We start from the raw sequence: 25,000 nt of genomic DNA on the forward strand, positions 1-25,000 counted from the left end.
GAGGAAGGGAGAAGAGAGGAATGGAGAAGGAGAAGGAGAAGAGATGAACGGTAGAGAGGACGTGAGGAAGGGAGAAGAGAGGAATGGAGAAGGAGAAGGAGAAGAGATGAACGGTAGAGAGGACGTGAGGAAGGGAGAAGAGAGGAATGGAGAAGAAGAAGAGATGAACGGAAGAGAGGACGTGAGGAAGGGAGAAGGAGAAGGAGAAGAGATGAACGGTAGAGAGGACGTGAGGAAGGGAGAAGAGAGGAATGGAGAAGAAGAAGAGATGAACGGTAGAGAGGAAGTTTGGAAGGGAGAAGAGAGGAATGGAGAAGGAGAAGAGATGAACGGTAGAGAGGACGTGAGGAAGGGAGAAGAGAGGAATGGAGAAGAAGAAGAGATGAACGGTAGAGAGGACGTGAGGAAGGGAGAAGAGAGGAATGGAGAAGGAAAAGAGATGAACGGTAGAGAGGACGTGAGGAAGGGAGAAGGAGAAGGAGAAGAGATGAACGGTAGAGAGGACGTGAGGAAGGGAGAAGAGAGGAATGGAGAAGGAGAAGGAGAAGAGATGAACGGTAGAGAGGACGTGAGAAGAGAGGAATGGAGAAGGAGAAGAGATGAACGGTAGAGAGGACGTGAGGAAGGGAGAAGAGAGGAATGGAGAAGGAGAAGAGATGAACGGTAGAGAGGACGTGAGGAAGGGAGAAGGAGAAGGAGAAGAGATGAACGGTAGAGAGGACGTGAGGAAGGGAGAAGAGAGGAATAGAGAAGGAGAAGGAGAAGAGATGAACGGTAGAGAGGACGTGAGGAAGGGAGAAGAGAGGAATGGAGAAGGAGAAGAGATGAACGGTAGAGAGGACGTGAAGAAGGGAGAAGAGAGGAATGGAGAAGGAGAAGAGATGAACGGTAGAGAGGACGTGAGGAAGGGAGAAGGAGAAGAAGAAGAGATGAACGGTAGAGAGGACGTGAGGAAGGGAGAAGGAGAAGGAGAAGAGATGAACGGTAGAGAGGACGTGAGGAAGGGAGAAGGAGAAGGAGAAGAGATGAACGGTAGAGAGGACGTGAGGAAGGGAGAAGAGAGGAATGGAGAAGAAGAAGAGATGAACGGTAGAGAGGAAGTGAGGAAGGGAGTAGAGAGGAATGGAGAAGGAGAAGAGATGAACGGTAGAGAGGACGTGAGGAAGGGAGAAGAGAGGAATGGAGAAGAAGAAGAGATGAACGGTAGAGAGGACGTGAGGAAGGGAGAAGAGAGGAATGGAGAAGAAGAAGAGATGAACGGTAGAGAGGACGTGAGGAAGGAGAAGAGATGAACGGTAGAGAGGACGTGAGGAAGGGAGAAGGAGAAGGAGAAGAGATGAACGGTAGAGAGGACGTGAGGGAGAAGAGAGGAATGGAGAAGAAGAAGAGATGAACGGTAGAGAGGACGTGAGGAAGGGAGAAGAGAGGAATGGAGAAGGAGAAGAGATGAACGGTAGAGAGGACGTGAGGAAGGGAGAAGAGAGGAATGGAGAAGAAGAAGAGATGAACGGTAGAGAGGACGTGAGGAAGGGAGAAGAGAGGAATGGAGAAGAAGAAGAGATGAACGGTAGAGAGGACGTGAGGAAGGGAGAAGAGAGGAATGGAGAAGGAGAAGGAGAAGAGATGAACGGTAGAGAGGACGTGAGGAAGGGAGAAGAGAGGAATGGAGAAGAAGAAGAGATGAACGGTAGAGAGGACGTGAGGAAGGGAGAAGGAGAAGGAGAAGAGATCAACGGTAGAGAGGACGTGAGAAGGAGAAGGAGAAGAGATGAACGGTAGAGAGGACGTGAGGAAGGGAGAAGAGAGGAATGGAGAAGAAGAAGAGATGAACGGTAGAGAGGAAGTGAGGAAGGGAGAAGAGAGGAATGGAGAAGGAGAAGAGATGAACGGTAGAGAGGACGTGAGGAAGGGAGAAGAGAGGAATGGAGAAGAAGAAGAGATGAACGGTAGAGAGGACGTGAGGAAGGGAGAAGAGAGGAATGGAGAAGAAGAAGAGATGAACGGTAGAGAGGACGTGAGGAAGGGAGAAGAGAGGAATGGAGAAGGAAAAGAGATGAACGGTAGAGAGGACGTGAGGAAGGGAGAAGAGAGGAATGGAGAAGGAGAAGGAGAAGAGATGAACGGTAGAGAGGACGTGAGGAAGGGAGAAGAGAGGAATGGAGAAGGAGAAGGAGAAGAGATGAACGGTAGAGAGGACGTGAGGAAGGGAGAAGAGAGGAAGGGAGAAGGAGAAGGAGAAGAGATGAACGGTAGAGAGGACGTGAGAAGAGAGGAATATAGATGAAGGAGAAGAGAGAGATCAGAGTGATGTAGAATGAAGGACTCTATCTCACCCTTCAAAGCAGTGAGCGACAGTAAGGGCCCATTTCTTCCCAATGAGGACGCACCCACAGATATGTCCACTTGGATCTGACTGGAGAGAACACTGCCAAGGCCACCTCCCTGGCCTGGACACCCTGCCCCCCAGGATACGCTTATACAGACGCACTGCTGGGCGCAGGCCACAGTCTGGAGGGAGGAGAGAGTTAGACTGTAGACAACACTACCAGGCTACAGACTGGAGGGAGGAGAGTTAGACTGTAGACAACACTACCAGGCTACAGTCCTGAGGGAGGAGAGAGAGTTAGACTGTAGACAACACTACCAGGCCACAGTCTGGAGGGAGGAGAGAGAGTTAGACTGTAGACAACACTACCAGGCTACAGTCTGGAGGGAGGAGAGAGAGTTAGACTGTAGACAACACTACCAGGCTACAGTCTGGAGGGAGGAGAGTTAGACTGTAGACAACACTACCAGGCTACAGTCTGGAGGGAGGAGAGTTAGACTGTAGACAACACTGCCAGGCTACAGACTGGAGGGAGGAGAGTTAGACTGTAGACAACACTACCAGGCTATAGTCTGGAGGGAGGAGAGAGTTAGACTGTAGACAACACTACCAGGCCACAGTCTGGAGGGAGGAGAGAGAGTTAGACTGTAGACAACACTACCAGGCTACAGTCTGGAGGGAGGAGAGAGAGTTAGACTGTAGACAACACTACCAGGCTACAGTCTGGAGGGAGGAGAGTTAGACTGTAGACAACACTACCAGGCTACAGTCTGGAGGGAGGAGAGAGAGTTAGACTGTAGACAACACTACCAGGCTACAGTCTAAAGGGAGGAGAGTTAGACTGTAGACAACACTACCAGGCTACAGTCTGGAGGGAGGAGAGTTAGACTGTAGACAACACTACCAGGCTATAGTCTGGAGGGAGGAGAGAGTTAGACTGTAGACAACACTACCAGGCTACAGTCTGGAGGGAGGAGAGTTAGACTGTAGACAACACTACCAGGCTATAGTCTGGAAGAGAAAGAGTTAGACTGTAGACAACACTACCAGGCTACAGACTGGAGGGAGGAGAGAGTTAGACTGTAGACAACACTACCAGGCTATAGTCTAAAGGGAGGAGAGAGAGTTAGACTGTAGACAACACTACCAGGCTACAGTCTGGAGGGAGGAGAGTTAGACTGTAGACAACACTACCAGGCTACAGTCTGGAGGGAGGAGAGAGTTAGACTGTAGACAACACTACCAGGCTACAGTCTGGAGGGAGGAGAGAGTTAGACTGTAGACAACACTACCAGGCTAGAGTCTGGAGGGAGGAGAGTTATACTGTAGACAACACTACCAGGCTACAGTCTGGAGGGAGGAGAGTTAGACTGTAGACAACACTACCAGGCTACAGTCCTGAGGGAGGAGAGAGAGTTAGACTGTAGACAACACTACCAGGCTAGAGTCTGGAGGGAGGAGAGTTATACTGTAGACAACACTACCAGGCTACAGTCTGGAGGGAGGAGAGTTAGACTGTAGACAACACTACCAGGCTATAGTCCTGAGGGAGGAGAGTTAGACGTATGCCACCTAGAAGACATTGTCTCTTACCTTCTTTGGTGCAGTGTAGAGACACTCTCTTCCTGGAGTAACAGGCATGCCTAGAGAAAGAGAGAACACTTTTACAGCCCGTTTCTCTGGGGCCCCTCAGGTGTGGAGCCCCGTTTCTCTGGGGCCCCTCAGGTGTGGAGCCCCGATTCTCTGGGTCCCCTCAGGTGTGGAGCCCGTTTCTCTGGGGCCCCTCAGGTGTGGAGCCCGTTTCTCTGGGGCACCTCAGGTGTGGAGCCCCGTTTCGCTGGGGCCCCTCAGGTGTGGAGCCCCGTTTCGCTGGGGCCCCTCAGGTGTGGAGCCCCGGTCCTCTGGGTCCCCCCAGGTATGGAGACCGGTTCTCTGGGTCCCCCCAGGTGTGGGGCCCGGTTCTCTGGGTCCCCCCAGGTGTGGAGCTGTGCATGTGGTTGGTGGTTGTGGTACTGTATATATGTGTGTGTGTGTGTGGTGGATGTGTCCCTACCCTCTCTTCTCCAGTAGTCCCTGTGTGGTGGATGTGTCCCTACCCTCTCTTCTCCAGTAGTCCCTGTGTGGTGGATGTGTCCCTACCCTCTCTTCTCCAGTAGTCCCTGTGTGGTGGATGTGTCCCTACCCTCTCTTCTCCAGTAGTCCCTGTGTGGTGGACGTGTCCCTACCCTCTCTTCTCCAGTAGTCCCTGTGTGGTGGACGTGTCCCTACCCTCTCTTCTCCAGTAGGCCCTGTGTGGTGGACGTGTCCCTACCCTCTCTTCTCCAGTAGGCCCTGTAGAGCTGAGCCGTTCCTCTGTCTCCAGTTGGGGTGAACATGAAGCCACCTCCTCCTCCCTGGAACACTGGGAGGGTCTGGAACCAGAGTTACTGATGCTGGGACTCTGGAGGAAAACACAGGAGATAACCGCACACACCAAGAGATAACCACACGCACTAGGAGATAACCACACACGCTAGGAGATAACCACACACGCTAGGAGATAACCACACACACCGGGAGATAACCAAACACACCGGGAGATAACCACACACACCGGGAGATAACCAAACACACCGGGAGATAACCAAACACACCGGGAGATAACCACACACACCGGGAGATAACCACACACACCGGGAGATAACCACACACACCAGGAGATAACCACACACACTAGGAGATAACCACACACACTAGGAGATAACCACACACACCAGGAGATAACCACACACACTAGGAGATAACCACACACACTAGGAGATAACCACACACTAGGAGATAACCACACACACTAGGAGATAACCACACACACCAGGAGATAACCACACACACCGGGAGATAACCACACACACCGGGAGATAACCAAACACACCGGGAGATAACCAAACACACCGGGAGATAACCAAACACACCGGGAGATAACCACACACACCGGGAGATAACCAAACACACCGGGAGATAACCACACACACCGGGAGATAACCACACACACCGGGAGATAACCACACACACCGGGAGATAACCACACACACCGGGAGATAACCACACACACCGGGAGATAACCACACACACCGGGAGATAACCACACACACCGGGAGATAACCACACACACCGGGAGATAACCACACACACCGGGAGATAACCACACACGCCGGGAGATAACCACACACACCAGGAGATAACCACACACACCAGGAGATAACCACACACACCAGGAGATAACCACACACACCGGGAGATAACCTGTGTCTGTAGATGTGTGTCTGTAGTTGTGTGTCTGTGGCTGTGTGTCTGTAGCTGTGTGTCTGTAGTTGTGTGTCTGTAGCTGTGTGTCTGTAGCCGTGTGTCTGTAGCTGTGTGTCTGTAGCCGTGTGTCTGTAGTTGTGTGTCTGTAGCCGTGTGTCTGTGGCCGTGTGTCTTTAGCTGTGTGTCTTTAGCTGTGTGTCTGTGGCCGTGTGTCTTTAGCTGTGTGTCTGTGGCCGTGTGTCTGTGGCCGTGTGTCTGTGGCCGTAGCTAACTACTGACCTTACCCTAGGCCGAGCTGAGAGCAGGTCAGTTGACTGAGGTCCGTCGTCCAGTCATCACCACAGACATGGTAATCTACTGCTGTCCTGGAGACGGTCACGATCGACCCCTCAGACAGAGAGACTAGACGGGGATGGAGAGGGATGGACGGGGGTGTAGAGGGATGGATGGGGGTGTAGAGGGATGGACGGGGTGTAGAGGGATGGACGGGGTGTAGAGAGATGATGGGGGTGTAGAGGGATGGACGGGGGTGTAGAGGGATGGACGGGGGTGTAGAGGGATGGATGGGGGTGTAGAGGGATGGATGGGGGTGTAGAGGGATGGACGGGGTGTAGAGGGATGGATGGGGTGTAGAGGGATGGATGGGGTGTAGAGGGATGGACGGGGTGTAGAGGGATGGACGGGGTGTAGAGGGATGGACGGGGTGTAGAGGGATGGACGGGGTGTAGAGGGATGGACGGGGTGTAGAGGGATGGACGGGGTGTAGAGGGATGGACGGGGTGTAGAGGGATGGATGGGGGTGTAGAGGGATGGACGGGGTGTAGAGGGATGGATGGGGTGATAATGGAGGGATGGGATGATAATGGAGGGATGGGGGTGATAATGGAGGGATGGGATGTTAATGGAGGGATGGGGGTGATAATGGAGGGATGGGGTGATATTAGAGGGATGGGGTGATATTAGAGGGATGGGGTGATAATGAAGGGATGGGGGTGATAATGGAGGGATGGGGTGATAATGGAGGGATGGGGGTGATAATGGAGGGATGGGATGTTAATGGAGGGATGGGGGTGATAATGGAGGGATGGGGTGATATTAGAGGGATGGGGTGATATTAGAGGGATGGGGTGATAATGAAGGGATGGGGGTGATAATGGAGGGATGGGGGTGATAATGGAGGGATGGGGTGATAATGGAGGGATGGGGATTATAATGGAGGGACGGGGTGATAATGGATGGATGAGGGTGATAATGGAGGGATGGGGTGTTAATGGAGGGATGGGGTGATAATGGAGGGATGGGGTGATAATGGAGGGATGGGGTGATAATGGAGGGATGGGGGTGATAATGGAGGGATGGGATGTTAATGGAGGGATGGGGTGATAATGGAGGGATGGGGGTGATAATGGAGGGATGGGATGTTAATGGAGGGATGGGGGTGATAATGGAGGGATGGGATGTTAATGGAGGGATGGGGGTGATAATGGAGGGATGGGATGTTAATGGAGGGATGGGGGTGATAATGGAGGGATGGGTTGATAATGGAGGGAAGGGGGTGATAATGGAGGGATGGGGTATATTAGAGGGATGGGGTGATATTAGAGGGATGGGGTGATAATGGAGGGATGGGGATGATAATGGAGGGATGGGGTGATAATGGAGGGATGGGATATTAATGGAGGGATGGGGGTGATAATGGAGGGATGGGGTGATATTAGAGGGATGGGGTGATAATGGAGGGATGGGGTGATAATGGAGGGATGGGGTGATAATGGAGGGATGGGGTGATAATGGAGGGATGGGGTGATATTAGAGGGATGGGGTGATAATGGAGGGATGGGGTGATAATGGAGGGATGGGGTGATAATGGAGGGATGGGGGTGATATTGGAGGGAAGGGGTGATAATGGAGGGATGGGGTGATAATGGAGGGATGGGGGTGATATTGGAGGGAAGGGGTGATAATGGAGGGATGGGGGTGATATTGGAGGGAAGGGGTGATATTAGAGGGAAGGGGTGATATTAGAGGGATGGGGTGATATTAGAGGGATGGGGTGATAATGAAGGGATGGGGGTGATAATGGAGGGATGGGGGTGATAATGGAGGGATGGGGTGATAATGAAGGGATGGGGGTGATAATGGAGGGATGGGGTGATAATGAAGGGATGGGGGTGATAATGGAGGGAGATGGAAGGACAATGAGTGGAAAGCAGTTCTAATCTCTTTCATGCATTTAAGCATTCTAAACCGTTTCCTTCAAAAACACGACAGGGATGAGAGATATATTCAGTTGAAGTCAGAAGTTTACATTCACCTCAGCAAAATACATTTAAACTTTTCTCAATAGGGTGTGCTGTTTTCACTTTGTACAAATTTTGTTCCCAAATTAAACTGCCTCGTACTCAATTCTTGCTGTACAATATGCATATTATTATTACTATTGGATAGAAAACACTCTCTAGTTTCTAAAACCGTTTGAATTATATCTGTGAGTAAAACAGAACTCAAGTTGGAGCAAACTTCCTGTGAGGAAGTGAGAAATCTGAAATCGGGCAGGCTATTCTGAGGTCAGTTTATTAATTTGCATGTCTTCTATTGGTCGAGATGCACTGCATACGCCTTCCCCTAGATGTCAGCAAATAGTGAGAATTGGAATGGAGTTGCTAGGCAGATCTGAGGCCATATAAATGGGCTGGGAACGTGGGGTCCAGTCTTTTCTTCATTCGCCATGACGCAAGACAGACCTCAGGATGGCGTTCTGGAAAGCTCTCGTTATAGGCCTTAGATATATCCGGCTCTGATTTTATTCGATATAGGTGTTAAAGACATCATAATGTAGTTATTTTAAACCAAGTTATATCAGTTTATATCAGTATATTGCGATTTTCGGATATTTCTTAGTGCTGCGTTATAGTGAGTTGGGCACGTCTGGCCCACATGGCTAATGTTTTCTGCTAATTCCAAAGTTGAAGGCAACAATCTACAACCGAGCAACGATTCTTTTGGACAAAGGACAACTTGCCCAAGATTCTGATGGGAGCTCATCAAAAAGTAAGAACTATTTATGATGTTAATTCGTTGTTCTGTTGGAAAATGTAAAAATACTAATCCGCCATTCATTTCGGTGCGGTCTCGCTTTAACGCACGCTGTATATCGTAGTAACGTTAATTTTAAAAATCTAACACAGCGGTTGCATTAAGAACTTATGTATCTTTCATTTGCTGTCCAACCTATATTTTTTAGTCAAGTTTAGGATTAGTTACTGATTAGATTAGGTGCCTCTCCCAAGATTTCTCCCGACATTTTGTTGGCAGCTTGGCTACTATTCTCATTGTATAACCACGATTTGTGCCGCTAAATATGCACATTTTCGAACAAACTCTATATGTATTGTGTAATATGATGTTATAGGACTGTCATCTGAAGAAGTTTGAGAAGGTTAGTGAAAAAATTAATATCTTTTGCTGGTTTATTCGTTATCGCTATTGTTGGCTTGAATCAATGCATTTGTGTGTTTGGCTATTGTAGTAAGCTAATATAATGCTATATTGTGTTTTCGCTGTAAAACACTTAAAAAATCTGAAACATTGTCTGGATTCACAAGATCTTTGTCTTTCATTTGCTGTACGCTATGTATTTTTCATAAATGTTTTATGATGAGTATTTAGGTAATTCACGTTGGTCTCTGTAGTTATTCTAGTTGCTTTGGTGAGAGTTGTGATGGTGGATGCAATGTAAAACTATGATTTATACCTGAAATATGCACATTTTTCTAACAAAACATATGCTATACAATAAATATGTTATCAGACTGTCATCTGATGAAGTTGTTTCTTGGTTAGTGACCATTTATATCTTTATTTGGTCGAAATTGTGATAGCTACGTATGCAGGAAAAAAATGGTGGGAAAAAAAGTTGTGTCTTTTGCTATCGTGGTTAGCTAATAGAAATACATATTGTGTCTTCCCTGTAAAACATTTTTAAAATCAGAAATGATGGCTGGATTCACAAGATGTGTATCGTTCATCTGGTGTCTTGGACTTGTGATTTAATAATATTTAGATGCTAGTATTTACTTGTGAAGCTATGCTAGTCTATGCTAGTCACCTTTTTTACTGATGGGGGTGCTCCCGGATCCGGGATTGTGACCAAGTAGAAGTTAATGACTCCAACATAAGTGTATGTAAACTTCCGACTTCAACTGTATATATATAGTTCTCACCACAGTCCCTCTCATCAGAGCTGTCTGAACAGAGACTCACCACAGTCCCTCTCATCAGAGCTGTCTGAACAGAGAGACTCACCACAGTCCCTCTCATCAGAGCTGTCTGAACAGACTCACCACAGTCCCTCTCATCAGAGCTGTCTGAACAGAGACTCACCACAGTCCCACTCATCAGAGCTGTCTGAACAGACTCACCACAGTCCCACTCATCAGAGCTGTCTGAACAGAGACTCACCACAGTCCCTCTCATCAGAGCTGTCTGAACAGACTCACCACAGTCCCTCTCATCAGAGCTGTCTGAACAGAGACTCACCACAGTCCCTCTCATCAGAGCTGTCTAAACAGAGAGACTCACCACAGTCCCACTCATCAGAGCTGTCTGAACAGACTCACCACAGTCCCTCTCAGAGCTGTCTGAACAGAGAGACTCACCACAGTCCCTCTCATCAGAGCTGTCTAAACAGAGACTCACCACAGTCCCACTCATCAGAGCTGTCTGAACAGAGACTCACCACAGTCCCTCTCATCAGAGCTGTCTAAACAGAGACTCACCACAGTCCCTCTCATCAGAGCTGTCTAAACAGAGACTCACCACAGTCCCTCTCATCAGAGCTGTCTGAACAGAGACTCACCACAGTCCCACTCATCAGAGCTGTCTGAACAGAGACTCACCACAGTCCCACTCATCAGAGCTGTCTGAACAGAGAGACTCACCACAGTCCCTCTCATCAGAGCTGTCTGAACAGAGACTCACCACAGTCCCTCTCATCAGAGCTGTCTGAACAGAGACTCACCACAGCCCCTCTCATCAGAGCTGTCTAAACAGAGACTCACCACAGTCCCACTCATCAGAGCTGTCTGAACAGAGACTCACCACAGTCCCACTCATCAGAGCTGTCTGAACAGATAGACTCACCACAGTCCCACTCATCAGAGCTGTCTGAACAGAGACTCACCACAGTCCCACTCATCAGATAGACTCACCACAGTCCCACTCATCAGAGCTGTCTGAACAGAGACTCACCACAGTCCCACTCATCAGAGCTGTCTGAAGAGAGACTCACCACAGTCCCTCTCATCAGAGCTGTCTGAACAGAGAGACTCACCACAGTCCCACTCATCAGAGCTGTCTAAACAGAGAGACTCACCACAGTCCCTCTCATCAGAGCTGTCTGAACAGAGAGACTCACCACAGTCCCTCTCATCAGAGCTGTCTGAAGAGACTCACCACAGTCCCTCTCATCAGAGCTGTCTGAACAGAGACTCACCACAGTCCCTCTCATCAGAGCTGTCTGAAGAGACTCACCACAGTCCCTCTCATCAGAGCTGTCTGAAGAGACTCACCACAGTCCCTCTCATCAGAGCTGTCTGAACAGAGACTCACCACAGTCCCTCTCATCAGAGCTGTCTGAACAGACTCACCACAGTCCCTCTCATCAGAGCTGTCTAATCAGATAGACTCACCACAGTCCCTCTCAGAGCTGTCTGAACAGAGAGACTCACCACAGTCCTTCTCATCAGAGCTGTCTGAACAGAGAGACTCACCACAGTCCCTCTCATCAGAGCTGTCTGAACAGAGAGACTCACCACAGTCCCTCTCATCAGATAGACTCACCACAGTCCCACTCATCAGATAGACTCACCACAGTCCCACTCATCAGAGCTGTCTGAACAGAGACTCACCACAGTCCCTCTCATCAGAGCTGTCTGAACAGAGAGACTCACCACAGTCCCTCTCATCAGAGCTGTCTGAACAGACTCACCACAGTCCCTCTCATCAGAGCTGTTTGAACAGGGAGACTCACCACAGTCCCTCTCATCAGAGCTGTCTGAACAGAGACTCACCACAGTCCCTCTCATCAGAGCTGTCTGAAGAGACTCACCACAGTCCCTCTCATCAGAGCTGTCTGAAGAGACTCACCACAGTCCCTCTCATCAGAGCTGTCTGAACAGAGACTCACCACAGTCCCTCTCATCAGAGCTGTCTGAACAGAGACTCACCACAGTCCCTCTCATCAGAGCTGTCTGAACAGACTCACCACAGTCCCTCTCATCAGAGCTGTCTGAACAGACTCACCACAGTCCCTCTCAGAGCTGTCTGAACAGAGAGACTCACCACAGTCCCTCTCATCAGAGCTGTCTGAACAGAGAGACTCACCACAGTCCCTCTCATCAGATAGACTCACCACAGTCCCACTCATCAGATAGACTCACCACAGTCCCACTCATCAGAGCTGTCTGAACAGAGACTCACCACAGTCCCTCTCATCAGAGCTGTCTGAACAGAGAGACTCACCACAGTCCCTCTCATCAGAGCTGTCTGAACAGACTCACCACAGTCCCACTCATCAGAGCTGTCTGAACAGAGAGACTCACCACAGTCCCACTCATCAGAGCTGTCTGAACAGAGACTCACCACAGTCCCACTCATCAGAGCTGTCTGAACAGAGAGACTCACCACAGTCCCTCTCATCAGATAGACTCACCACAGTCCCACTCATCAGATAGACTCACCACAGTCCCACTCATCAGAGCTGTCTGAACAGAGACTCACCACAGTCCCACTCATCAGAGCTGTCCGAACAGTGTTTTGTCCCGTCACACCACAGAGTCCGGTGAACACACTGGTGGTTGTTACAGGCGAGCTCGTTGTCCTTGCATACAGCTGAGGAGAGGAGAACATGGCATTAATCAGGTACTTATACAAGAGAACCAATAGATAACCTTTGTTTAACCAATAAATAACCTTTGTTTAACCAATAGATAACCTTTGTGTTTATGAGTAAATGCATTATTATGCAACACAATATAAAAATGAAATTGTTTTTACACACAGCAGTTGTTCTCATCTTTCAGCAGAGGGCAGTCTGGGAAGCCGTCACAGATCATAGAGTGTTTAATACACAGCCTGGTACCTGGGCACTCCCACAGACCCCGCTCTACACAACCTAGAGAGAACACAGCATTATGGGTACTGTAGTTTAATACTAGCCACTCCCACAGACCCCGCTCTACACAACCTAGAGAGAACACAGCATTATGGGTACTGTAGTTTAATACTAGCCACTCCCACAGACCCCGCTCTACACAACCTAGAGGGAACACAGCATTATGGGTACTGTAGTTTAATACTAGCCACTCCCACAGACCCCGCTCTACACAACCTAGAGGGAACACAGCATTATGGGTACTGTAGTTTAATACTAGCCACTCCCACAGACCCCGCTCTACACAACCTAGAGGGAACACAGCATTATGGGTACTGTAGTTTAATACTAGCCACTCCCACAGACCCCGCTCTACACAACCTAGAGGGAACACAGCATTATGGGTACTGTAGTTTAATACTAGCCACTCCCACAGACCCCGCTCTACACAACCTAGAGGGAACACAGCATTATGGGTACTGTAGTTTAATACTAGCCACTCCCACAGACCCCGCTGTACACAACCTAGAGGGAACACAGCATTATGGGTACTGTAGTTTAATACTAGCCACTCCCACAGACCCCGCTCTACACAACCTAGAGGGAACACAGCATTATGGGTACTGTAGTTTAATACAAGCCACTCCCACAGACCCCGCTCTACACAACCTAGAGAGAACACAGCATTATGGGTACTGTAGTTTAATACTAGCCACTCCCACAGACCCCGCTCTACACAACCTAGAGAGAACACAGCATTATGGGTACTGTAGTTTAATACAAGCCACTCCCACAGAGCACACAACCTGTAGAGAGGAGGCAGGAGGAAAGGGGGATGCAGAGAGAGAGACAGAGACAGAGAGACAGAGAGAGACAGAGAGACAGAGAGACAGAGAGACAGAGAGACAGAGAGAGACAGAGAGAGAGAGAGAGAGAGAGAGAGAGAGAGATGTGTCCTCCTGCCACAACCTGAGGGACAGCCAGTGAAAAATGCAAAGTAATGTTGATAATATTTCCCATTTAGCTTAGTTTTGTTTTGTCTTTCATACCAGGTCATATGTCTTCTCAAGTCATATTGACACTGGTCTACTACTGTTGCTTTAATTTATTGTTGTTCTGATTAATATTGTTGTTGTTGTTAATGGTAATCCCATGTCCACTACTACTGTTATTATTACTGTTGGTCCCACCATTTATTTATATATAAATATATATATATTTTGTATATATATACATATATATTAGATTTTTATTTTTCGATATGTATACTTTGACAATGTAAGTAATAATGAACTTGCCATGTCACTAAAGTCAATTGAATTGAATTGAATTGAGAGACAGAGAGAGAGAGAGAGAAACAGAGAGAGAGAGAGAGAGACAGAGAAAAGAAGAGTAAAATATTTACTATACATATACAGTGTGTGTTTCTCACCACAGTTGTCTTCGTCACTGTCATCGTCACAGTCCATGTGTCCATCACAGCGCTTAGAGGACAGGACACACCTCCCTGACCGACATTTGAAGTGACTGGGAGAACACTCTGGAACAACCAACAATATAGCATGGGTTATCCTTGTTTCTAGCAATTGTTGCTAGGTTATTTAAGCCCCTCCCTTCTACTAACCATCAACATCCAGGTCAGGTAGCAGACAGGTGAAGAATAACCAAGCCCCTCCCTTCTACTAACCATCAACATCCAGGTCAGGTAGTAGACAGGTGAAGAATAACCAAGCCCCTCCCTTCTACTAACCATCAACATCCAGGTCAGGTAGTAGACAGGTGAAGAATAACCAAGCCCCTCCCTTCTACTAACCATCAACATCCAGGTCAGGTAGTAGACAGGTGAAGAATAACCAAGCCCCTCCCTTCTACTAACCATCAACATCCAGGTCAGGTAGTAGACAGGTGAAGAATAACCAAGCCCCTCCCTTCTACTAACCATCAACATCCGGGTCAGGTAGTAGACAGGTGAAGAATAACCAAGCCCCTCCCTTCTACTAACCATCAACATCCAGGTCAGGTAGTAGACAGGTGAAGAATAACCAAGCCCCTCCCTTCTACTAACCATCAACATCCAGGTCAGGTAGTAGACAGGTGAAGAATAACCAAGCCCCTCCCTTCTACTAACCATCAACATCCAGGTCAGGTAGTAGACAGGTGAAGAATAACCAAGCCCCTCCCTTCTACTAACCATCAACATCCAGGTCAGGTAGTAGACAGGTGTTGAATAACCAAGCCCCTCCCTTCTACTAACCATCAACATCCAAGTTAGGTAGCAGACAGGTGAAGAATAACCAAGCCCCTCCCTTCTACTAACCATCAACATCCAGGTCAGGTAGTAGACAGGTGAAGAATAACCAAGCCCCTCCCTTCTACTAACCATCAACATCCAGGTCAGGTAGCAGACAGGTGAAGAATAACCAAGCCCCTCCCTTCTACTAACCATCAACATCCAGGTCAGGTAGTAGACAGGTGTTGAATAACCAAGCCCCTCCCTTCTACTAACCATCAACATCCAGGTCAGGTAGTAGACAGGTGAAGAATAACCAAGCCCCTCCCTTCTACTAACCATCAACATCCAGGTCAGGTAGCAGACAGGTGACGTTGCGTCCGTCTTCAGGGAACTGGTTACAGTCTGTGTCCTCCGGCCACTGAAGACCCACAATACCCAGCACAGACTCACAGCGCTCCTTCGAGCTCCGACACAATGACCTGCAACAACACATAGATTATACATAAACTCAACTAAAAAATAAACGTCCTCTCACTGTCAACTGCGTTTATTTGTCAGCAAACTTAACCTGTTTGGGAAAGGGTGCAGTATTTTCACATCCGGATGAAAAGCGTGCCCAAAGTAAACTGCCTGTTACTCAGGCCCAGCTAGGATAGGCATAGATTTGGATAGAAAACACTCTAAAGTTTCCAAAACTGTTAAAAAATTATGTCTGTGAGTATAACAGAACTGATATGGCAAGCGAAAACCTGGAGGAAAATCCATCCAGGAAGTGCAATTATTTTGAAATGGGTGTTTTTCCATTGAAAGCCTATCCACCATTTAAAGGGATATGACCCAGATTGCGTTCCCTATGGCTTCCACTAGATGTGAACAGTCTTTAGACATTGTTCCAGGCTTTTATTCTGAAAAATGAGATTGACCAGTTTGAATGAGTGGACAGTGGAAAGTCCCAGAGTTGTTTGGTGCACACGACCGAAAGCGCACCTTTCGTTGTTTTTCCTTTATATTGACAACGCTATTGACCGGTTGAAATATTATTGATTATTGAGACAAAAAACGACCTCAGGATTGATTATAAACATCGTTTGACATTTTTATACAAACTTTACTGGTACTATTTGGATTTTTCAACTGCTGTTGTGACCGCCTTTGAGCCTATGGATTACTGAACAAAACGCGCCAACAAAACAGAGGTTTTTGGATATAAAGAGGGATTTAATCGAACAAAATTAACATTTATTGTGTAACATGGAGTCTTGTGAGTGCAACCATATGAAGATCATCAAAGGTAGGTGATTAATTTTATCGCCATTTCTGACTTTTGTGACTCCTCTACTTGGCTGGAAAATGTTTGTATGGTTTTGTGTGCTGGACGCTGTCCTCAGATAATCGCATGGTATCGCCATAAAGCCTTTTTGAAATCTGACACAGCGGTTGGATTAACAAGAAGTTAATCTTTAAGCCGATGTATAAGACTTGTATGTTTTATGAATAGTTATTATGAGTATTTCTGGTTCTGTAACGTTCCTGACCTATTTTTATGTTATTTTGATTATGTTTAGTTGGTCAGGGCGTGAGTTGGGGTGGGCATTGTATGTTGTGTGTGTTTGGTTAGTCCATGGGTGTTGTATGTGTATGGGATAGTGTTTGTTAGGTTGTCTAGTTATGTCTATGGCTGCCTAGATTGGGTCTCAATCAGAGACAGCTGTCATTCATTTGTCTCTGATTGGGAGCCAGATTTAAGGTAGCCATAGGCAGTAGGCTTTTGTGGGTGTTTGTTTCCTGTGTCAGTGGTTGGACCACACAGGACTGTTTTGAGGTATGTCACGTTTGTTGTTTTGTAGTTTGTAGTGTTTTTCCTGTTATTTTCATTAAATCATGAACACTTACCTCTCCGCATCTTGGTCTGATCCATGCTCCTCCTCGTCTGAGGAGGAGAACGACATTGACTGCCTTAACAGGTTGGATTAACAAGAAGTTAATCTTTAAGCCGATGTATAAGACTTGTATGTTTTATGAATAGTTATTATGAGTATTTCTGGTTTTGGAATTTTGCGCTCTGCAATTTCACCGGATGTTGGCCAGTTGTGCCGCTCGCAGGACACCTTTCCCAAACAGGTTTTAAAATGTGTAAATATTTGTATGAACATAACAAGATTCATCAACTGAGATATAAACTGAACAAGTTCCACAGACATGTGACTAACAGAAATGGAATAATGTGTCCCTGAACAAAGGGGGGGGTAAAAAGTAACAATCAGTATCTGGTGTGGCCACCAGCTGCATTAAGCCCTGTAACGCACAGCGTTGAGATTGCCTGCAATGACAACAAGCTCAGTCCGATGATGCTGTGACACAGCGCCCCAGACAATGACGGACCCTCCACCTCCAAATCGATCCCGCTCCAGAGTACAGGCCTCGGTGTAACGCTCATTCCTTCGACGATGAACGTGAATCCGACCATAACCCCCGGTGAGACAAAACCGCGACTCGTCAGTGAAGAGCACTTTTTGCCAGTCCTTTCTGGTCCAGCGATGGTGGGTTTGTGCCCATAGGCAATGTTGTTGCTGGTGGTGTCTGGTGAGGACCTGCCTTACAACAGGCCTACAAGCCATCAGTCCAGCCTCTCAGCCTATTGCGGACAGTCTGAGCACTGATGGAGGGATTGTGCGTTCCTGGTGTAACTCGGGCAGTTGTTGTTGCCATCCTGTACCTGTCCCGCAGGTGTGATGTTCGGATGTACCGATCCTGTGCAGGTGTTGTTACACGTGGTCTGCAACTGTGAGGACGATCAGCTGTCCATCCTGTCTCCCTGTAGCTCTGTCTTAGGCGTCTCACAGTACAGACATTGCAATTTATTGCCCTGGCCACATCTGCAGTCCTCATGCCTCCTTGCAGCATGCCTCAGGCACGTTCACGCAGATGAGCAGGGACCCTGGGCATCTTTCTTTTGGTGTTTTTCCAGAGTCAGCAGAAAGGCCTCTTTAGTGTCCTAAGTTTCCATAACTGTGACCTTAATTGCCTACCGACTATAAGCTGTTAGTGTCTTATTAAAGACCGTTCCACAGGTGCATGTTCATTCATTGTTTATGGTTCATTGAACAAGCATGGGAAACAGTGTTTAAAACCCTTTACAGTGAAGAACAGTGTTTACAACACACTAGAAACTCTATTGTGCTATTGGTATTTATAACAGTCTCTACTGTCTGGTATTTATAACAGTCTCTACTGTCTGGTATTTATAACAGTCTCTACTGTCTGGTATTTATAACAGTCTCTACTGGTCTCTACTGTCTGGTATTTACAACAGTCTCTACTGGTCTCTACTGTCTGGTATTTATAACAGTCTCTACTGTCTGGTATTTATAACAGTCTCTACTGTCTGGTATTTATAACAGTCTCTACTGTCTGGTATTTATAACAGTCTCTACTGTCTGGTATTTATAACAGTCTCTACTGTCTGGTATTTATAACAGTCTCTACTGTCTGGTATTTATAACAGTCTCTACTGTCTGGTATTTATATCAGTCTCTACTGTCTGGTATTTATAACAGTCTCTACTGGTCTCTACTGTCTGGTATTTATAACAGTCTCTACTGTCTGGTATTTATAACAGTCTATACTGTATGGTATTTATAACAGTCTCTACTGTCTGGTATTTATAACAGTCTCTACTGTCTGGTATTTATAACAGTCTCTACTGGTCTCTACTGTCTGGTATTTATAACAGTCTCTACTGTCTGGTATTTATAACAGTCTCTACTGTCTGGTATTTATAACAGTCTCTACTGTCTGGTATTTATAACAGTCTCTACTGTCTGGTATTTATAACAGTCTCTACTGGTCTCTACTGTCTGGTATTTATAACAGTCTCTACTGGTCTCTACTGTCTGGTATTTATAACAGTCTCTACTGTCTGGTATTTATAACAGTCTCTACTGTCTGGTATTTATAACAGTCTCTACTGTCTGGTATTTATAACAGTCTCTACTGTCTGGTATTTATAACAGTCTCTACTGTCTGGTATTTATATCAGTCTCTACTGTCTGGTATTTATAACAGTCTCTACTGGTCTCTACTGTCTGGTATTTATAACAGTCTCTACTGTCTGGTATTTATAACAGTCTCTACTGTCTGGTATTTATAACAGTCTCTACTGTCTGGTATTTATAACAGTCTCTACTGTCTGGTATTTATAACAGTCTCTACTGACTGGTATTTCTAACAGTCTCTACTGTCTGGTATTTATAACAGTCTCTACTGTCTGGTATTTATAACAGTCTCTACTGGTCTCTACTGTCTGGTATTTATAACAGTCTCTACTGTCTGGTATTTATAACAGTCTCTACTGGTCTCTACTGTCTGGTATTTATAACAGTCTCTACTGTCTGGTATTTATAACAGTCTCTACTGGTCTCTACTGTCTGGTATTTATAACAGTCTCTACTGTCTGGTATTTATAACAGTATCTACTGTCTGGTATTTATAACAGTCTCTACTGTCTGGTATTTATAACAGTCTCTACTGTCTGGTATTTATAACAGTCTCTACTGTCTGGTATTTATAACAGTCTCTACTGCCTGGTATTTATAACAGTCTCTACTGCCTGGTATTTATAACAGTCTCTACTGTCTGGTATTTATAACAGTCTCTACTGTCTGGTATTTATAACAGTCTCTACTGTCTGGTATTTATAACAGTCTCTACTGGTCTCTACTGTCTGGTATTTATAACAGTCTCTACTGGTCTCTACTGTCTGGTATTTATAACAGTCTCTACTGTCTGGTATTTATAACAGTCTCTACTGGTCTCTACTGTCTGGTATTTATAACAGTCTCTACTGGTCTCTACTGTCTGGTATTTATAACAGTCTCTACTGTCTGGTATTTATAACAGTCTCTAATGTCTGGTATTTATAACAGTCTCTGCTGGACTCTACTGTCTGGTATTTATAACAGTCTCTACTGTCTGGTATTTATAACAGTCTCTACTGGTCTCTACTGTCTGGTATTTATAACAGTCTCTACTGTCTGGTATTTATAACAGTCTCTACTGTCTGGTATTTATAACAGTCTCTACTGTCTGGTATTTATAACAGTCTCTACTGTCTGGTATTTATAACAGTCTCTACTGGTCTCTACTGTCTGGTATTTATAACAGTCTCTACTGTCTGGTATTTATAACAGTCTCTACTGTCTGGTATTTATAACAGTCTCTACTGGTCTCTACTGTCTGGTATTTATAACAGTCTCTACTGTCTGGTATTTATAACAGTCTCTACTGGTCTCTACTGTCTGGTATTTATAACAGTCTCTGCTGGACTCTACTGTCTGGTATTTATAACAGTCTCTACTGTCTGGTATTTATAACAGTCTCTACTGTCTGGTATTTATAACAGTCTCTACTGGTCTCTACTGTCTGGTATTTATAACAGTCTCTACTGCCTGGTATTTATAAGTCTCTACTGTCTGGTAATTATAACAGTCTCTACTGTCTGGTATTTATAACAGTCTCTACTGTCTGGTATTTATAACAGTCTCTACTGTCTGGTATTTATAACAGTCTCTACTGGTCTCTACTGTCTGGTATTTATAACAGTCTCTACTGTCTGGTATTTATAACAGTCTCTACTGTCTGGTATTTATAACAGTCTCTACTGGTCTCTACTGTCTGGTATTTATAACAGTCTCTACTGCCTGGTATTTATAACAGTCTCTACTGTCTGGTATTTATAACAGTCTCTACTGTCTGGTATTTATAACAGTCTCTACTGGTCTCTACTGTCTGGTATTTATAACAGTCTCTACTGTCTGGTATTTATAACAGTCTCTACTGTCTGGTATTTATAACAGTCTCTACTGTCTGGTATTTATAACAGTCTCTACTGTCTGGTATTTATAACAGTCTCTACTGGTCTCTACTGTCTGGTATTTATAACAGTCTCTACTGTCTGGTATTTATAACAGTGTCTACTGTCTGGTATTTATAACAGTCTCTACTGGTCTCTACTGTCTGGTATTTATAACAGTCTCTGCTGGACTCTACCGTGTTCTGGTTGGTTCTGGTACTGACCTGCAGGGGGGCACCCTCTGGTGTGTGTGTGAGTCACACTTGGGGACCAACATGGTACAGGCGAAGAACATGAGGTATTTATAACAGTTGGTCTGAACCAGGGCTGGGAACAGAGAAGACTCCCAGGAGACAGAGCTCTCGCTCTGGGTCGCGTGGCCAAGGTAGTTAGGGTAGGTGGTACTGTTGTAGGGCAAGTTCATACACAGCTCTAGAGTAATGGGCTCACAATGACCTGCGGGGCGAGAGAGGGGGAGGAGGGGGAGGAGAGGAGGAGGGAGAGGAGGGGGGAGAGGGAGAGAGAGAGAGAGAGAGAGGGGGAGGAGATGGAGAGAGAGGGGGACGAGAGGGAGAGAGAGTGGGAGGAGAGGGAGAGAGGGGGAGGAGAGGGAGAGAGAGGGGGAGGGAGAGGAGGGGGAGGAGGAGGAGGAGAGGGAGAGAGAGAGAGAGGTGGAGGAGATGGAGAGAGAGGGGGACGAGAGGGAGAGAGAGGGGGAGGAGAGGGAGAGGGAGAGGGGGAGGAGAGGAGGAGGGAGAGGAGGGGGGAGAGGGAGAGAGAGAGAGAGGGGGGGAGGAGATGGAGAGAGAGGGGGACGAGAGGGTGAGAGAGGGGGAGGAGAGGGAGGAGAGGAGGAGGGAGAGGAGGGGGGAGAGGGAGAGAGAGGAGATGGAGAGAGAGTGGGAGGAGAGGGAGAGAGGGGGAGGAGAGGGAGAGAGAGAGGGGGAGAGAGAGGGGGAGGAGAGGGAGAGAGAGAGGGGGAGGAGAGGGAGAGAGAGAGGGGGAGGAGAGGGAGAGAGAGAGGGGGAGGAGAGGGAGAGAGACAGAGAGAGAGGATGTACAGGACAAAATTCGAGTTATGTTTCAGGATGTTTCGATACGTACAGTTGAAGGGTCAAGTCTCTTCTTCTATGAGAAAACGATAGAGTGAAATGACAAGAGAGAAACAGTCGAAGTCAGAAGTTTACATACACTTAGGTTGGAGTCATTAAAACTCGTTTTTCAACCACACCACAAATGTCTTGTTAACAAACTATAGTTTTGGCAAGTCGGTTAGGACATCTACTTTGTGCATGACACAAGTAATTTTTCCAACAATTGTTTACAGATTATTTCACTTATAATTCACTGTATCACAATTCCAGTGGGTCAGAAGTTTACATACACTAAGTTGACTGTGCCTTTAAACAGCTTGGAACATTCCAGGAAATTATGTCATGACTTTAGAGGCTTCTGATAGGCTAATTGGCATAGTTTGAGTCAATTGGAGGTTGAGATGTATTTCAAGGCCTACCTTCAAACTCAGTGCCTCTTTGCTTGACATCATGGGAAAATCAAAAGAAATCAGCCAAGAACTCAGAAAAACAATTGTAGACCTCCACAAGTCTGGTGCATCATTGGGAGCAATTTCCAAATGCCTGACGGTGCCACGTTCATCTGTACAAACAATTGTACGCAAGTATAAACACCATGGGACCAGGCAGCCGTCATACCGCTCAGGAAGGAGACGCGCTCTGTCTCCTAGAGATTAACGTACTTTGGTGCGAAAAGTGCAAATCAATCACAGAAAAACAGCAAAGGACCTTGTGAAGATGCTGGAGGAAACAGGTGCAAAAGTATCTATATCCACAGCAAAACGAGTCCTATCTCGACATAACCTGAAAGGCCGCTCAGCAAGGAAGAAGCCACTGCTCCAAAACTGCCATAAAAAAGCCAGACTACGGTTTGCAACTGCACATGGGGACAAAGACTGTACTTTCTGGAGAAATGTCCTTTGGTCTGAGGTCTGATGAAACAAAAATAGAACTGTTTGGCCATAATGACCATCGTTATGTTTGGAGGAAAAAGGGGGATGCTTGCAAGCTGAAGAACACCATCCCAACCATGAAGCACGGGGTTGGCAGCATCATGTTGTGGGGGTGCTTTGCTGCAGGAGGGACTGGTGCACTTCACCAAATAAATGGCATCAAGAGGTAGGAAAATGATGTGGATATATTGAAGCAACATCTCAAGACATCAGTCAGGAAGTTAAAGCTTGTTCGCAAATGGATCTTCCAAATGGACAATGACCCCAAGCAAAGTTGTGGCAAAATGGCTTAAGGACAAGAAAGTCATGGTATTGGAGTGGCCATCACAAAGCCCTGAGCTCAATCCTATAGAACATTTGTTGGCAGAACTGAAAAAGTGTGTGAGAGCAAGGAGGCCTACAAACCTGACTCAGTTACACCAGCTCTGTCAGGAGGAATGGGCCAAAATTCACCCAACTTATTGTGGGAAGCTTGTGGAAGGCTACACGAAACGTTTGACCCAAGTTAAACAATTTAAAGGCAATGCTACCAAATACTAATTGAGTGTATGTAAACTTCTGATCCACTGGGAATGTGATGAAAGAAATAAAAGCTGAAATAAATCATTCTCTCTACTATTATTCTGACATTTCACATTCTTAAAATAAAGTGGTGATCCTAACTGACCTAAGACAGGGGATTTTTACGAGGATTAAATGTCAGGAATTGTGAAAAACTGAGTTTAAATGTATTTGGATAAGGTGTGTGTAAACTTCTGACTTTCACATTATGTGACCCAGAAAATCTAAATGTAATCAATTTTAAATTCAGGCTGTAACAACATTTGGAAAAAGTCAAGCGAATACTTTCTGAAGGCACTACATTTTTATTTATTTTATTTAACCTTTATTTAACTTAATAGTTGTTTCATTTATTTAACTTGGCAAGTCAGTTAAGAACAAATGTCTTATTTACAATGACGGCCTACCAAAAGGCAAAAGGCCTCCTGGGACGGGGACCTTAGATAAAATCATATATTAAATAAATGCAATATAAATATAGAACAAAACACACATCACAGCAAGAGAAACAACACAACACTGCAGAAAGAGAGACCTAAGACAACAACATAGCATGGCAGCAACACATGACAACACAACATGGTAGCAACACATCATGACAACAGCATGGCAGCAGCACAACATGACAACAACATGGTAGCAGCACAACATGGTAGCAGCGCAAAAGCATGGTACAAACATTATTGGGCACAGACAACAGCACAAAGAGCAAGAAGGCAGTTACAACAATACATCACACAAAGCAGCCACAACTGTCAGTAAGAGTGTCCATGATTGAGTCTTTGAATGAAGAGATTGAGATTAAACTGTCCAGTTTGAGTGTTTGTTGCAGCTCGTTCCAGTCGCTAGCTGCAGCGAACTGAAAAGAGGAGCGACCCAGGGATGTGTGTGCATTGGGGACCTTTAACAGAATGTGACTGGCAGAACGGGTGTTGTATGTGGAGGATGAGGGCTGCAGTAGGTATCTCAGTTAGGGGGGAGTGAGGCCTAAGAGGGTTTTATAAATCAGCATCAACCAGTGGGTCTTGTGACGGGTTTACAGAGATGACCAGTTTACAGAGGAGTATAGAGTGCAGTGATGTGTCCAAAAATGAGAATTGGTGGCAAATCTGATTGCCGAATGGTAAAGAACATCTAGCCTCTCGAGAGCACCCTCACCTGCCAATCTATAAATTACATCTCTGTAATCTAGCATGGTCATCTGAATCAGGGTTAGTTTGGCAGCTGGGGTGAAAGAGGAGCGATTACGATAGAGGAAACCAGGTCTAGATTTAACCTTAGCCCGCAGTTTTGATATGTGCTGAGAGAAGGACAGTACACCGTCTAGCCATACTCCCAAGTACTTGTATGAGGTGACTATCTCAAGCTCTAAACCCTCAGAGGTAGTTATAACACCTGTGGGGAGAGGGACATTCTTCTTACCAAACCACATGACCCTTGTTTAGGAGGTGTTCAGAACAAGGTTAAGGACAGAGAAAGCTTGTTGGACACTAAGAAAGCTTTGTTGTAGAGTGTTTAACACAAAATCCAGCGAGAGGCCATTGATCAAGTGGACTTTGTCTCAT

The 25,000-nt window shown here is 46.2% G+C and overlaps 1 protein-coding gene across 1 annotated transcript in view; it reads right to left on the minus strand.

Moving 5' to 3' along the window:
- The window catches only part of corin (corin, serine peptidase), a 213,503-nt gene that overhangs the window by 15,421 nt on the left and 173,082 nt on the right, over positions 1 to 25,000 (minus strand). Inside the window, exons 11-19 of the mRNA XM_055937047.1 lie at positions 21,073 to 21,304; positions 15,334 to 15,476; positions 14,197 to 14,304; positions 12,672 to 12,785; positions 12,392 to 12,502; positions 5,896 to 6,013; positions 4,638 to 4,766; positions 3,920 to 3,969; positions 2,334 to 2,508 (exon numbers count right to left, since the gene is read on the minus strand). Coding sequence (XP_055793022.1) covers positions 2,334 to 2,508; positions 3,920 to 3,969; positions 4,638 to 4,766; positions 5,896 to 6,013; positions 12,392 to 12,502; positions 12,672 to 12,785; positions 14,197 to 14,304; positions 15,334 to 15,476; positions 21,073 to 21,304 — 1,180 coding nt within the window. The remainder of the gene's footprint in view (positions 1 to 2,333; positions 2,509 to 3,919; positions 3,970 to 4,637; positions 4,767 to 5,895; positions 6,014 to 12,391; positions 12,503 to 12,671; positions 12,786 to 14,196; positions 14,305 to 15,333; positions 15,477 to 21,072; positions 21,305 to 25,000) is intronic.

The sequence above is a fragment of the Salvelinus fontinalis genome, chromosome 11 (assembly GCF_029448725.1).
Source record: "Salvelinus fontinalis isolate EN_2023a chromosome 11, ASM2944872v1, whole genome shotgun sequence".
Lineage (NCBI taxonomy): Eukaryota > Metazoa > Chordata > Actinopteri > Salmoniformes > Salmonidae > Salvelinus > Salvelinus fontinalis.